The sequence below is a fragment of the Sturnira hondurensis genome, unplaced genomic scaffold, assembly GCF_014824575.4.
Source record: "Sturnira hondurensis isolate 20B ecotype Veracruz unplaced genomic scaffold, ASM1482457v3 Scaffold0002840, whole genome shotgun sequence".
In the NCBI taxonomy this organism is placed as follows: Eukaryota; Metazoa; Chordata; class Mammalia; order Chiroptera; family Phyllostomidae; genus Sturnira; species Sturnira hondurensis.
In genome coordinates, this window is record NW_028075471.1 from 11,041,010 (window position 1) to 11,055,907 (window position 14,898).

Genomic DNA, 14,898 nt, shown 5'->3' on the forward strand with positions numbered 1-14,898 from the left:
AAGAAAATATTAGAGCCCCACTGTCATGATGGCATACCTCTAGCACTGTAGATAAACTGAGAACAAAATTTTTTTTGAGTAAAATTAGAAAGCTTGCAGTTCACAGGTAGAGCAGAATCCATGTGCATGGCAATGCTACTCTTCTCTTTCAGCCTCTATACTTTCTTTTTTTTTTTAAGATTTTATTTATTTATTTATCTTTAGAGGGGAAGGAGAGAGGGAGAGAAACATCAATGTATGGTTGCCTTCCATGCGTCCCCTGCTGGGAGTTGGCCTGCAGGGAACCAGCCTGCAACCCAGGCATGTGCCCTGACTGGGAATTGAACCTCGATCCTCTGGTTCGCAGGCCCTCGCTCAATCCACTGAGCTACACCAGCCAGGGCCTCTTTCAGCCTCTATACTTTCAAGGAGAAAAAACTAAAAATGCATCATAACACGTCTGAATGAGAAAGAAACACATTCTTGAATCACATGAATACTGTGAAAAAAACAAAAACAATGCAGTGTTCTTAACAGAGACAATCTTGAATTTTGAAACTGGAGCTCTACATTAAAATCTCGGGGCTCCTCAAGCTGAGAAAAGGCAGGTTGCCGGGAGGGGCAACCATTCCCCTCAAATTGAGAATCAGGACAGCAACCACTTCTGTATTCAACAGAGTGAGCCATCTGCTCTGTGAGTTTCTCTGAAAAAGCTTTTAAACTGAGATTTGGGTCTGATTTTCCCTTTCCAAGTCCCCTTCTCTCATCAAATTGACTTCCCTGGTGCCACTGTAACCTCAGTTTCAGAAGCACACTCCTTGCTCAACGCACAGGGACACCCCAGTGCAAATAACTTGGAGGTGTTTGAATGAAGTGATATCTGTACAGACACTCGACTAGGTGGATTGTATCATTTTAAAACCTCCCATAGCAAACAGCAAGCAGAAGGACCTCTAATGAAGTCTTTATGCTTGGTTCCTAACTTCCGAATGTGAGGATCTTCACTTTACTTTGAAGCTGGATCCTGCCTGCTGAAATATTTACATGGGGTGATTTTCTTTGTGTGGCCCTTTCCCATTATGGATAGCACTTCTACAATTGCTCTAATACTTAAAAAAGAAGAGAAGAGAAAGCAAGAAAAGAGGATAAAAAGAGAAAAGACCAAACACTTCTTTTGAATATAACATTGTTGAGTCAAAATCTCAAAAGTGCCTACTATTCACAGTATCCACACCCTCATAATAATATAGCTACGATAATACTGACTTGGCTCAATGTAACAACCTAATAGTTTTAACTTTTTAAAACATTCATATTTGCTATTGGCTTAGATCATCATCTGTGATTGGTACTACAGACTATTGATTTAAACCAGGGCTTGCAACAGTGGCCTACACAACTCAGATATTTCTGATACGCATTTTGAAAGGTTTTTCAATAGCAGGCCTCTTTCCTACCTACGAACTATCAGCTAGATTTGAGAAGCACCCAGCACTTGGTCTCCACCACTCTGCAGTACAATCCTGTATATAATCCTGCATATAATACAATCCCGAACCAGCCCACTTTGCTACTGTATGTGCATGTTTCTCTCTACAGTCCAGTCTGCTACCCTTACTGCAGGCTGTTAAAAATGAATATTGCTGGGCAAAATCATATTACATCATCACAAAGCAGCTGGTTCTTTAAAAATGGTTGTTACTGCTTTATACACCTAAAAACTACTCCTAATCTGTGAAGACTTCTTGGGGTCTCCAGTCTATATAGGTTCAGTGGCAGTAATGTCATGTATTATATTCTACTCCTTTAAATTTGATACATCTTATGGCCACACAAAATTGGATGTCATTCCTCAAAATGAAGATAGCAATTTTTAAAACCTACTTGTAAACAGCCTCCCCAGCAAACACAGGTCTACCATAACAGATGCTGGGGGAAAAAACCCACTGGCTTTATGTGAATATGCAGGTCTTAACAAGGTTAGACTGGTCACATAATGACAATTATCCTGATGAGCAGGACACTCCCAAACTATAAACTGTCAGGTTGTACAATAGGGATCTCAGGTATCTCACCTGTAAGACTAGATTGATACAAAAAGTAATTCCTGGCTTGCTGTCCCAGGTTCCTCAGGATCTACTAATGCTGCCTCAGGGGTCTGTGCACCCTTTTTTGCATTTCAGAAGCTAACTGGAAAGGGCGTATTTATCTACAGTCTGGATGGAAACGACCATTCTTTTTGTTTCCTTGTGAAAAACACATCTGTTCACTTTATTAGCATGCTATCTATCCCAAGCTCTGGGGGTGAGAGGGCAGTGAGGTATGCCTGGCTATCAAAATTGTTAAACAGGCCAATCAACATAAAAGCACCTACTGCTCATCAGACAAAACTTTTAATAATAAAGGATCATGGAAAAAAAGAATAATACAGAAGGGAATTGCTCGGGATAAAGCTTGGGCCCCATTTGTTTTAGCAACGGTCAAGACCACCCACTCTCTTAATCTGGAAAAGAGCTCTTTATCTGCCTCCAGCTAAATTTTCCTTGTAGGCATTTTTCTTTCCTGCTTATTAATAATAGTGATGAGTTCTAGGACTTACTCTGGTCTGTTGCACTCCCGAACAGCAACTTTGATGCCCCCTCCACATGTTCTTGAGCAGGTTCCAAAGTGAGTCCAACTTCCCCAGGATCCATCCATCACGGGGCCCTCCATTTCTTTGGGAACACAAAATCCAAACCTGCAGTGCTGTATTTAATAAGGGGAACAATGAGGGACAGCTTGGTGCTTGAAACTTTGTAAGACCCACTGTCCTTTCAAATACACCCAATTCTAAATGTTTTCCACGTGCTGGCGTGACCTGCTGCAATTTCACCATCCACACGAATAATGGAAGCTGGAAGGATTTTATTCTCATTCTTTTGATTTTAGGCTGTTTTCATTTACAATTTGATTAAACAAAACTGGCCAGTGAGAGGCTGTCGGGGCAACTCCAGTGGTTGGCTTCGAGGTGCTCAATTAGTTTACTTGAATAAATGAGGAGTGGAAATGGACAGACTGGCTACAGATAGGGCCAAAATGAGTTAGTAGATTTGCATAGCAAATCTCCATTAACTAGACTCAGAGATATTGTGAACCTGTTAAAAAGATAATGCTTTATTGCTTCCCATGGATTTGAAGACTCAATTTCAATTACATGGAAAAAGGAAAAAAAGCTAATTATAGGATTCCTATATACCCATTCCAAGAAGGCGCACAGACAACATTAACGTAAAATGGACACATTATAGAGAGCCCTAAACTTGATTCCTTTTTTGATCCCAGTGGTTTCACATTCTTCAGCCTGGAGCAGGAAGAAGGCCATGATATTTACAATGAAACAAAAATAAAAGTCCTCAGCAGGACAAGGGGGTCAAGAAGCCCATTTCAAACCTCTGCCATTGTCGGGTGTGAGGCCTTTACACAAAGCCGAGGTCACTGAGCAGGGGACAAAGGAAGAGCAGCGGCCATGGAGGCAGGAGGGTGACACCCTGCAGCTCACTCAGATCTCTAAGCAGAGCTAGTGGCTCTGCCGTGATTTATCCACAGGGCGAACACAGGTGTGGAGCCACAGAGGCTGGGGAGGAGGGTATATGTGGGGAAAGTGGACAAAAAAGAGGCAAGTGAAGGTCCCAGTCTGCATGGCTGGTCCCAGGAAAGGCTTGTGGAAAAATTATTTGAAGAGTACAATTAAATTTCCCTATTCTGCTGTGCCTTCTCCCTTGGAATTATCCTCTTGAAGTATCTGAGGACACATCCCTTTCCCTGGGCTGTTTGGTTGAGGCTTAAAAGGTTCTGCTCAGTCCAAAGAATTCTGGGCAACTCCATATCTGAGAAATGGGGGCAGAGGGAGAAGTGATCACATCACTCCCTGAAATTCCTGTATGCTTGTCTCTATAGCGTTTTTGAACATTTCTTGAAACATATGCACATGAAGATAAATGAGAGAAGTGGCTTGGTCCAGAGCACCACTACCTAGTAAAAATGTAACTTGCGTCATGCATTTAAACAAATTAAAAAATTTCTAAAAGCCACATTAAAGCAAGTAAAAAAATCCCTGAAATTAATTTTAATATCTTATGTAGCTCAACACATCTAAAACATTATTGCTACATGGAGTCAATACAAAATTGGAAATGAGCTTTTAAATACTTCTTTCATACTAAGTCTTCAATACCTGGTATGTTTTTTTCACTTAAGCACATCTCAGTTCAGGCTGACATTTCAAGCGCTCACCAGCCTCATGTGCCTAATGGCTGCCATGTTGGACAATGCAGGGATAAAGCTTAGCAGGCAAAAGTCTAGCTTCCACAAACTCTGTGACCTTGGGCAAGTCACTGAACTCTGCTTCCACAGAGGAAAAATACTTACCTGCCAAAGTTGTCTTGAGGATACCATAAGACAGTATATCTACAGCACCTAATACACAGCTAAGCACATAAGGGACCACACTTCAATAAAGTTAGTAATAATAATGGCAAACATTTACGCTTGGTATTTGTCAGGCACTGTTTTAAGCATATATAAACTTTCTTAACTTTCATAGCACACTATGACATAGGTACTATTATTACCCCCATTTCTACAGAAAAGAAAATGGTGGCAAAAGGGGGTTGAGGCCAAACCTCAGTAACAGACGGAGCCTAATCATTAGACAATCTGACTTCATAGTGCCCTTTTAACTGTGACAGATGCTGTGTCTCTCTCAACTGTGAGCAAATGCAAACAATTTTTGACATCTAAATAAAGACTGAAATTTAAAACAAAAGCAAATAAATAAAATAGTCAGGTAAGGCTAAGACTAAATTATCCACCTGATATCCATTGTTCCTTTCATCCTTGGTACAGAATCTGTATTTCCCCAGATTCTTGTACAGAGATGAGTGGTCAAAGAGATGTCAGCAGGATTTGTTGGGTGAGATTCTGGGAAGGTTCCTTTGCCCCTTTGTTCCTTGCTATTTGGCTTCATTCTGCCTAAGACTCAGACTTGATGGCTGGAACTGCTGCAGCCATTTTGTAATTTTGAGGGGAAAGACCATTTGCATATGACAATGGAACAGAAAAAAATTAGGAGTCTGAGTCTCTGATGATTTTGTGGAGCTACCGCAGCAGCTCCATAACTTGTTTAATTCTGGGCTAGCTTTTTGTGTGTGTGTCAGAAGAAGGCCAATTTTCTTACACTATGATACTTGGGTCTTACCTGAACAAAATTTCTAATTAATATATAACTGAGGTCATAGCTGACACCGAAATTCAGCCTTCAAGTGTTGGTGCCACATACACATTTTATAAGTTCTACAAAGTCAGGAAAAAATCCTATGAAGATTCATGGGGTTTCACAATGAGAAACGACCTGGGAATACATTTTTCTCCTTTTGACACTTAAGTCTTCAGTCTGTTGACCTCTCTATCCTATAGACTCTACTTGCACAAGAACAAGCAATAAACTTCAGAGCAAACTGAGGACATGGGTGCTGGCATTACTAGAGTGTTATCATTCATCACTGCACTCGAATGTCCTCACATGGTTCCTTTTTAAAATAAAACTTCTAACCCAAAACTGATCTTCAGATGAAACCTGTCTTACTGAAATGACCTTTGATGGGTATTCAAAGGAGAGGAAGTGCCTGAGATGACAGATCCTGGAAACTGGGGCTGTTTGGCAAAAATGTACCAAAATCATTCATTTTCCCAAGCACATTTGACAAACAATAAGGACATGCTGGAATTGGCATTAGGTCATACCAAAGCATTAAGCAGCTAGCGGGGTCCCAGCCAAAATATAGTCAGCCTTTCCTAAAAGTGTCCAGGAGCCATTTAAAAGATATTCTACCTAAGTCACCCACAAACCCTCTTGAAAAAAGGTTGGAGAAGGGACTTGGTGATCAATTTCATACCAATGAGATTTAAAACAAAAGTTTCAAACCTGAGACTCACAAACAGGGTTAAAATAAAAATAACAATGGACTTAACAAGAGAATGAAGAAAAGAAAGAGACATTAGAGTCATTCATCAAAATAACACCATGTCAGCTGCCCAAGACAGATCACTGCTGAGGGAGCGGGGAAGAAAGAAGAGAAAGAAAAAAAAGTAACCCCTCAGTAAAGGGAGTCAGAATTTGCTAGAGAAAGGCATATGGTTTTACTGCCAATTCTACAAAAACAAAATGAAAGAACCAGAGAATTTCTGGTTCTTTCATTCAGAGAATCTACCATCTCTGGCATTTGTAAAATGCATAAATATTCTTCACGGGAAAAAACACATTTACCCACATCTTTAATAAAAGCTACTAGACTTGGCCACTTTTTATTTTTCTCAATTTTCTCCTATCCAAGTACTAACCAGGCCCGACCCTGCTTAGCTTCCGAGATCAGATGAGATCAGGCGCGTTCAGGGTGGTATGGCCGTAGACTCAATTTTCTAAAACACAACTAAAAATGTACCTATCATTTTCTCTGCAGAGCTGCTTCTCTGAAAGTGTTCAGAACTGGCCTTTTGGAAGGCCTCGAAGTCCCCGACTCTTGCTGAACACAAACACACAGGGAAAAAGCTTTCTGAAAGATATCCCAAATAGCCCATCCATCAGGTGTAAGATTAGCTTGCAACCCTTGTCTTCTGCTTCCGTTAAAAAACAGATGATTAGACAAGACAATAGACATCGTCCCAAGTTCTTCCGTGTTCCCCAACTGATTGGGATACCATGTCACTACGTGGCACTGCACAGCCTGTTGATGACAATTGTACTAAATATAATTCACTTCATCATATTACTGAGAATCCTTCTTTGTTATGGTTTTTAAAGCAATAGTATGTGTCAGAAATAGACATATTATGTGGGTGCCTCGGGTTCACTAAAAACCACAACACAATACCAGTGACTTTTTCCAATATTAAATAGTTTCAACACAAGTAATATAGTTGGATGGCTCTATATCAAGCCAACTAACCAAATCATCAAATGAGTATCATGTCTACTCTCGTCTCCCATCAACTGGTAGCAGCTGTCTGGGTCACTGTGCTTAGAAGGACTCTGAGGCCACTTCATCTCCTAACAATGAGTGAATTCTTAACGGCTGCCATGGAAATCTAAGAAACATATTTCCACTCAAAGCTATGATTCTCAGCCATCAACACATTGAGTTAAATGTCCACCCAAAAGTTAAAGATTTGCTATGACCAAGGAGGTGTATTTCTTTTTAAGCTAATGAAAGGCACAAAGTTGTTATGCCAAATCTATATATAGTTTTGGTGAGGCTGTTATTGGGGAAAGGTGTTTTCTTAATTGCTGAGGTCCTAGCCATTAAGAAATGATAACGAGGTGGCTTAGTCACCAAATCAAGTATAAAATCATCTTCATTGTAATTTTTTATTTTTGTATTGAGCTTTGTGTTTTTCAAATATCTTTCATGACCTCCAGATCATGTAACTTTATTACATGAGAGATGAGTGACGATACCACCAGTCACCCTGTTTGACCACTGAAAACTGAAGGAGCTCAGTTATAGCCACAACAGTACACTTCAGCCCCTTCAGAACAAACAAACGAGGGAACTAGGGAGGGCAGGGGTCCAGGTGTCGGGGGCCTCTGCCCTGAATGAACTGTGCAATCTTGGGCAAGTCACTTATTTTTTTCTGTTTCCTGTGTATAAAATCGAGTTAAAAAGAATTAAGTTCTGTCATCTCTTTAGTACTCCTTCCATGGAAATGTCCTGGTGTCATTGATTCTACAAGATGAAGTGGGGAAAAAGTGAGATGAGAATGAAATATTAAAAGTGAGCAAAGTAGACAATGGGAAGAAGAGAGGAAAAATATATGGAAGGAAGACAAAAGGCTCAGAATATAGTCTAAGGATTGCGTTGTTGTTCAGTGACAGAATGCCATTTTTCACATGGATTTTTAAAAAATCAGGGTTTATGTCTAAAACATTTTCTCACAAAATTTTTGAGTGATAATCATGCTATCATAGAGTACCTTGTTTTTTTTTTTTTAAGATGGACATGAGGTGAAGCAGGTTACACTGATCATACTCGAGGTGCCTGGGACATTGCTATTTATCACTGGGCTATGCAAGTGGTAGCTTTTGTTTGGGTAGTAACAAAGTGGAAAACAAGATAACCAAATGAGAATTTGGACTTGGATATATCCCAGGTGACATCATTGCTTCTTAAAGGGACAGAGGTTGGGAAAAGCCAGCAGTGAACACAATAAGTTTACTGTATTTCTGGATTTCTTTGATTTTAAGATGCTTCATCATTTAATAATAGACTTCCACTGCCACCCCCAAAAAAGACAGAAAGAAGAAAAACGCTACCTCACATTAAATGTACCCATAAATTAAAGTACACATTGGAATTTCAGAAATGTGAGGAGAAAAAGTATGTCTTAAAACAGAGGCAATAATGATAGCCTCGTCTCACACATCAATAGTACACAATAATGTTGCCACAATTTTCAATAGCAAAGCTGAACCCCTTGCCTCAAAAGAGTATTATTCATGCCAAAACACTGCATTTATTTACATTCTAAACAGTGGTGACTGAGCCTGCAGCTAAAATCTTGCCCATTTCTGGCCCCAAAGAGAAGGAAAGTTTAGGTCGTTACTTGCCTTTCCAGACTCACACTCGGTCCCGTCCGCCCAGGGTGTGTGCTGTGTCCGGCAGCCTTTGCTCGCTCCGTCCCCTCCGTCCCCGTTATTGCACCAGAGTCGTCGGCACTGCATCTGCTCATTTCAGTGAGATGACAATTCAGTGACACCATGGTTAGATGATATCAAACAAGGCAAGGGTTAGTTTCAGTTAATGTTTTGCCAATGATGTGCTATAGATTGGAAAGGAATTTTATTTCCTGGTATGATAAGTGATAAAGTATTCCAAGGGATAGAGAGAGCAGTAAATGAGGCACAATTGCATGCCTGGTAGGACTTGAAATGGTGTAAAAAAGGGGCTTCTATACATCACTTTGTGGCATCTTCCTCAGTAACCCCTTCCCTGGCTGCTGATGAGCACACTGGGGCAGAGATGAAGGAGCATGCGCACTCACACACTGGAGCGGTGTGATAAGGGCTCAGCTGTGTGAGGAGCTGTGTCGGGAGATTAGGTTCAGAGTGAGGCTGTGATTAGCTGTGATTTGAGTTTTGGTTTGGCTTGATGGCAAAACTAGTGTCGTAGTAGTCCGTATACTATCATGGTCATAAAATAACTGTTTACTAGGGCCTTACGGGTTATCAGAGGAAAGAAGGGACAAAATATCGTGAAATATTTCAGGCATACAAAAAGCACAAATAGCAACAACGAATAAGCATGAACCTACCACCCAACTAAAGAAAGGAAAGTCCCCAGGCCCAGGTGCAGGCCCAGTATATTCCTCCTTAATCCCCAAGCCCTTTCCCTTCTCCCAGAGACGACACTGCCCTGAAGGGTGGCTATCCTGTCATTCCCACTGCTCTGTGACAAATATGTAAGTATCAAACAATAACATGCATTTCAACTTTAAGCAAACAGTATTATTCAGCATTTCAGAATATACTGATAGGCTTTGTAACTTGCTCATACTCACTACTCACACGCATTCACACACAGCATTTTTTAGTTTTACCCAAACTGATACATTTAGCTCTATTTCAGAGCATACATTTTAAACACTTTTTCCTGATTATTAAACTAAACCATGCTCATAATTTAAAAAATCAGAAAGTTCTAATTTATTTTTTAAATAGAAAAGTCTCAAACTACCAGGTTTTCCTAGTTTCTTGCCTTTTACAGTTGAGAACATACTCTACAAAATAATTATTTATCTCGTTAACTTAAAAAAAGTTAGGAACATGTTCCTATGTGTAGTTAATTTTTAATTATTGTGTAGTATTCTGCTAAACAGAAACACCATAATTTGCTGAACCATTTTATTGTACAGCACTTGGATTACTCCTAATGTTCACTATAATGAATAGCACAGAAATAAGTATAATCATGAATAAATTTTAGTCAAAATATTTAATTATTTTCATGGAATCACTGTACTTCCCAATTCACCATGCAATCTCTGAAATTTCTTTCAGCAAAACAAACACACACATACATCCAAAGAGGTAGAATGGGGCACCCCATAGAAGCACAGTTCTGCACATCTGAAATCTGATAACCACTAGATCATATTATTGGTCCAAATGTCTATAACACATACATCAAAGTATCACACACCCACCAGCTGAGCTACCACCAGAAATGACTGCAAGCCCCAGGTGGTCACAGCACCCAGGTTTGACAAGCTAGACCAAGGAAACAGGTTTTTCCCATGGATTACTTTTACTGCATCTAGAAAAGTCCCTATAATAAAGGTCAATGGTCATGAAAGGAGACAAGGAGAGAAACGGGCTGAACTCTTGCCATCACAGCTCTGCAATGTGTCCTCTCTGAGCCTCACTTTCCCCTCTGTGTGAAGAAAACAATAATGGCATCCCCCTGTTGGACTGTCCTGAGAGTGAAATGAGAAAGGGCCAGCAAAGCACCATCCAACACTGAGTATTGTGACTGCTTATCACCATCATTGTTAGTATTATCCTTAAGAGTCAATGGACCATTCTCAACTTTTCCATGAGTGGTTTATATTACAGTGAAAATCTAATGGAAAACTCTGACTAAAAAGAGGTCCAGAATCAACCTCCAAACACTTACCATAAATGGGCACACCTGAGAACCTGGTCCAAAAATCAATTCACATTGTTTATTCACGTTGTAAAGGAGGCCTGGCAGTTGGGAAGGCAAATGGTAGTATCTGGATTCAGGTTTGTTAAGCAAACACTCGCCGTAACCAATGCTATGGAAAGCAAAAAGTACAGATGATGAGAGCAGTGGGCGACACATGACTTGTCGACACCTCCAGATTAAAGGAAAGGCCATCTGCCATTATAATGGTGGAGAGGACAATTCTTTATGTTTGTTTTACTCTTTTCATCCAAGGTTAAGTCTAGGAGCTGAAGTTACATTTTAGTATATATGTTTTTATACTGATTGGCTATGGATACAACACAGCAGGAAATGTGTACCTCTTACAGCTTTTATAACATTTCAAGGCAATTATCTTTTTATATATTTATTTCTTTTTTACCATCTTCTCCAATAGGCTGTAAGCTTCTTAGGGGCAAAGATAGTGTCTTTTCATCTTCTGTAACAACAGATGTTTAGTAAATGTTTACTGAATAGATCAGTGAATTAACCAACTGTGGCAAGAAACAGCTATCCTCTGATTAAAGAGGAAAAACAACAGCCCTCCAGTTCTTCTAACATTTCTACAAACACTTCTGGATGAAATTCACACCCAGTGAGTTCTGATTAATAAAACGCCTTCTTCCCTGTGGTTGCAAAAATATATACCCAGTGACCTTAGGACAATCACTTAACCTTTTGCACTTCTGGGAGAGAAAAGCAATAAATCTGTGACACAGGGATATTGTATAATGTAATGGGATCTTTAAGTAGCCTGGCAGGAAGCTTAAAAAACAAAACAAGAAAAGAGAGGAGAGAAGGTGTGTATGTGTATGTAAGAGAGGGAGGGAAGGAGGGAGGGAGGGAGGGAGAATGTCCTTCACTCAACAACAGGGTGGACTGCTGCAATTTTCATCTGCTCAGATAACCTTCTTTGGGATTGTCTCACTATCCTACCACTTTCCAAGCCAAAATGACTAAGTCAAAGGTCATAAATATTGTGGCTTTCCTTCATCATGTAATCCCACTCATGGTCCCTCTCCCAATACCTGAACATCTAGATTTCCTATATTTACCATAAATGAAGCAACATTTACACATTCTCTGTGAGATCCCAACCTTCTTTTTAGCTCGGTCTGTAATCTTCTAAACTGCGGCAAGGACATAAACGGCACAGACGGCACAGAGAATTTTTTCCCCTCCTTCAAGGAATGTCAGTCAACAAAAACAACAATGCAGAAAGAATGCTTGATTCTACATTTTCTTTTCCACAATTAGGTTACTACATGGAGGCTACACACCAGAAGTCTGTGCTAAAGCAAAGTTCAAGTCTTACTCTAAAAATTCAGTGACATATTTTCGACTACACTTTGACCATATCCAGGGTTTGGTGTGGAAGTTCAATGTTGGAGCCATGACTTGCTGGGGACTCTTTACTCCTTCTTCTTTGCACTTATTGCTGTCATCATGAGGCATATTAAACCTAAAGCCAACAAGACAAGGATGAGACTGTCAATAAACACAAAGGAATTGAGCTGTTATAATTGCTTTCAAGAATGTACATGTCTAAAAATTTTTTTAAACTGACTACTGCATTGTGGATAAAAACCTGAATCCTGGTAAGCAGAACAAAACTAGACAATTGCAGATGCAGTTATGATAAAATATAATTTTCACTCAATTTAATATGCAGTGCTTTTAATGCATAAAAAGTGTGGATTGAGCCATTATGTGGCTTAAGTGTACTTTCTGGAATTGCAGAAGCTTTGAACGTTCTGTATTTGGTGCTAGAATACAGTAGTCGGAGTTCCTAATAAGCGATTAAAGGCCAATTTATACAGGCAAGATTTGGCAGGTTATGATAACATTGTGTATATTAAGAGTCAGTCAAATGTCAAAATTTGCAGCCAAAGTTTCCTAATAAGAGGCTCACTGTGCGTCTTGGCATCTCCTCCACTTCAGATCAGGTTGACAAAAGGTCATAACCCTGTAGGTATATCATTATAAAGGTTTGCAAAGTTCATGAACAATAAAACAATTAAGGAAGGCCGAAAGCATGAAAACCAGAGAGAGACCTCCACTTTAATTGGTTTAACTCAAAGATGGCAAATCGTTTCTTGCTTCATGCCAATATCAATTGATTGATACTGGCTTCCTGAAAAGTTGGGCATAAAATGACTTTAAATTAACCCAGGTTTCCTCTCCTCTGCCTCTGTCCCTCCCCACCACCCCAGAAGGCTGTGATGAAGTAATCAATGTCCTCCTCTTGGGTCTGGGAAAGAACTTGGCCACAGGATTACCACATACTTGCCAGACAAAGTAGGGAAATATGATAGGAAGCATTTGTCAGTCCAGAAACCTCAACTGTATGATTTACATGCCATTATCAGCTTTAGTACTTATCCACTGGCTGTCCTTTCTGGATGACTTTCCCCAATCACAAACTTGATGCATATGATTAACTGAACATTTAAGGAGGAACTGCCTTTACCAGTTCACCTTGAAATATGGAAATAAGTGAGTCAGAAGAGTGTAGACTTGTTTCATATGAAAGTAAAGGTGGGATAAAAGCCTATGAAGTCCAGTCCATTGATTTCTCTCATTTGGTTTTCTTTTTCTTTTAAAAATTTGGGCCCCACAATAATGGACAGATGGAATAATTCCCTGCTGGAAATTGTGAGATGGAAAAACTCAAACCATCTCAGTTGAACTTAAAAGTAGTTCTTATTGCATATGAGTCCATTTTCCTAAAACAATGACCGCCCAGGTTTCTAGTTCCCAGCTGCTGAGTCAGTACCCCGCCTATACCAACAAACCCAAGAAGCACAACATCCAAATCTTAGTTTAGCTGTTTCTCTTTAGTGCAAGGGGGCTGATGTTTACCCCCCACCCTCACAAGCACTTGACAAAATCTAGTTTATTTCCTCATGTACAAAAAACTTCCTTTCATTCAAATGTCAGCTGCATGCGCTTATAGCAGAAGCTAGGTAATACACATTAAGCACTTAGGAAACAACAATAAAACTTTCATTGCATTCACAACACCCTGGGTAGTGTGTTAAATGTGTCAGATGCTTTATTTCACGTAATTAGCTATTTGACCTAGTGACTAATACGATTACTGTCTACAGTTTACAAGTCAGGAAACTGAGATGTAATTACCTGATGGAGGTCATCGGCACTAAGATGGGGGAGCTGGGATTGGAATCCACTTCAGTCTGATTCTAAAACCTCTTGCTGGGGAATATACATAAACTATATTCCCTGCTGTTAGACAGTTGCGGAATTGTCAGGAATACTGCGAAAAGGTTTCTACAGCGAGTATAGGTAACTGACCTCCCAAATTCTTCCTCTTAGACTCTGTGTCTAGGAAGCTGTATAAGAAGGTAGGAGCTGTTTTTGAAGCAGCTAGTAATGCTCAACAGAACAGATACAAGATCAACTGCTTTTCTCTTTCAATAACTGTTGGGTTTTTTATTATCAGAAATTCACGACTGGTACAATTTAGCATGTAATTTTTAAAAGATTCATTAGAAAATCTGTGGATTTTCACTTCCTTAAATGTGAGCAAAACTCTATGAGACTAAGCACTAAAACAAAAGTAATTCTTAATGTGTTAGGAATATACCTTTTGCTTAAATAACAACACATATCATTCATTAACTATTCCATACTTCACTTCCTGACACAACTGAGATAATATATGTACTATTCTACTTCACAGGTAGGGAAGCAGCATACAATTTCCTCAAGTCAAGCAGAATGTGGAACGATTCAGTCCAGAACTTGGGTGTCTGGCTCTCAGCCGCTGTCTGTCCTGGAGCTAGGAGCCCAGTCTAATTTTGCTAAGTCAAACACAGAGAAACAATAATACCTACCTGTGGGGATAATGACGATTAAGGGAGATAATATAAGTGAAAGCTCCTAAAACAATGCCAACAACATGGTTTTTGTGCCAGGAAGATGTTTGTTAATGATGCATTTAGGTTTCTCTACAGCTGAAAATATTTAGTTTTTGCTACTTAATATTCTCACTTTCTTGAAAATGTCAACTTTATAAGCTGGCTCCCTAAAGAAGTTTATAAGCTCTTATTAGAAATAAATTAATGGAAAATTAATTATATTTATTTAAGTGGTATATTTTTCTTAGCCATATGTTAGGAAGAAATGTTAATAAAAATTG

The 14,898-nt window shown here is 39.5% G+C and overlaps 1 protein-coding gene across 3 annotated transcripts in view; it reads right to left on the reverse strand.

Moving 5' to 3' along the window:
* The window catches only part of ADAMTS9 (ADAM metallopeptidase with thrombospondin type 1 motif 9), a 176,543-nt gene that overhangs the window by 113,846 nt on the left and 47,799 nt on the right, over positions 1–14,898 (reverse strand). For all 3 annotated transcript variants that reach the window (XM_037040884.1, XM_037040885.1, XM_037040883.1), the window contains 4 exons: positions 12,052–12,198; positions 10,686–10,827; positions 8,621–8,734; positions 2,579–2,724 (listed from right to left, as the gene is read on the reverse strand). In XM_037040884.1, coding sequence (XP_036896779.1) covers positions 2,579–2,724; positions 8,621–8,734; positions 10,686–10,827; positions 12,052–12,198 — 549 coding nt within the window. The remainder of the gene's footprint in view (positions 1–2,578; positions 2,725–8,620; positions 8,735–10,685; positions 10,828–12,051; positions 12,199–14,898) is intronic.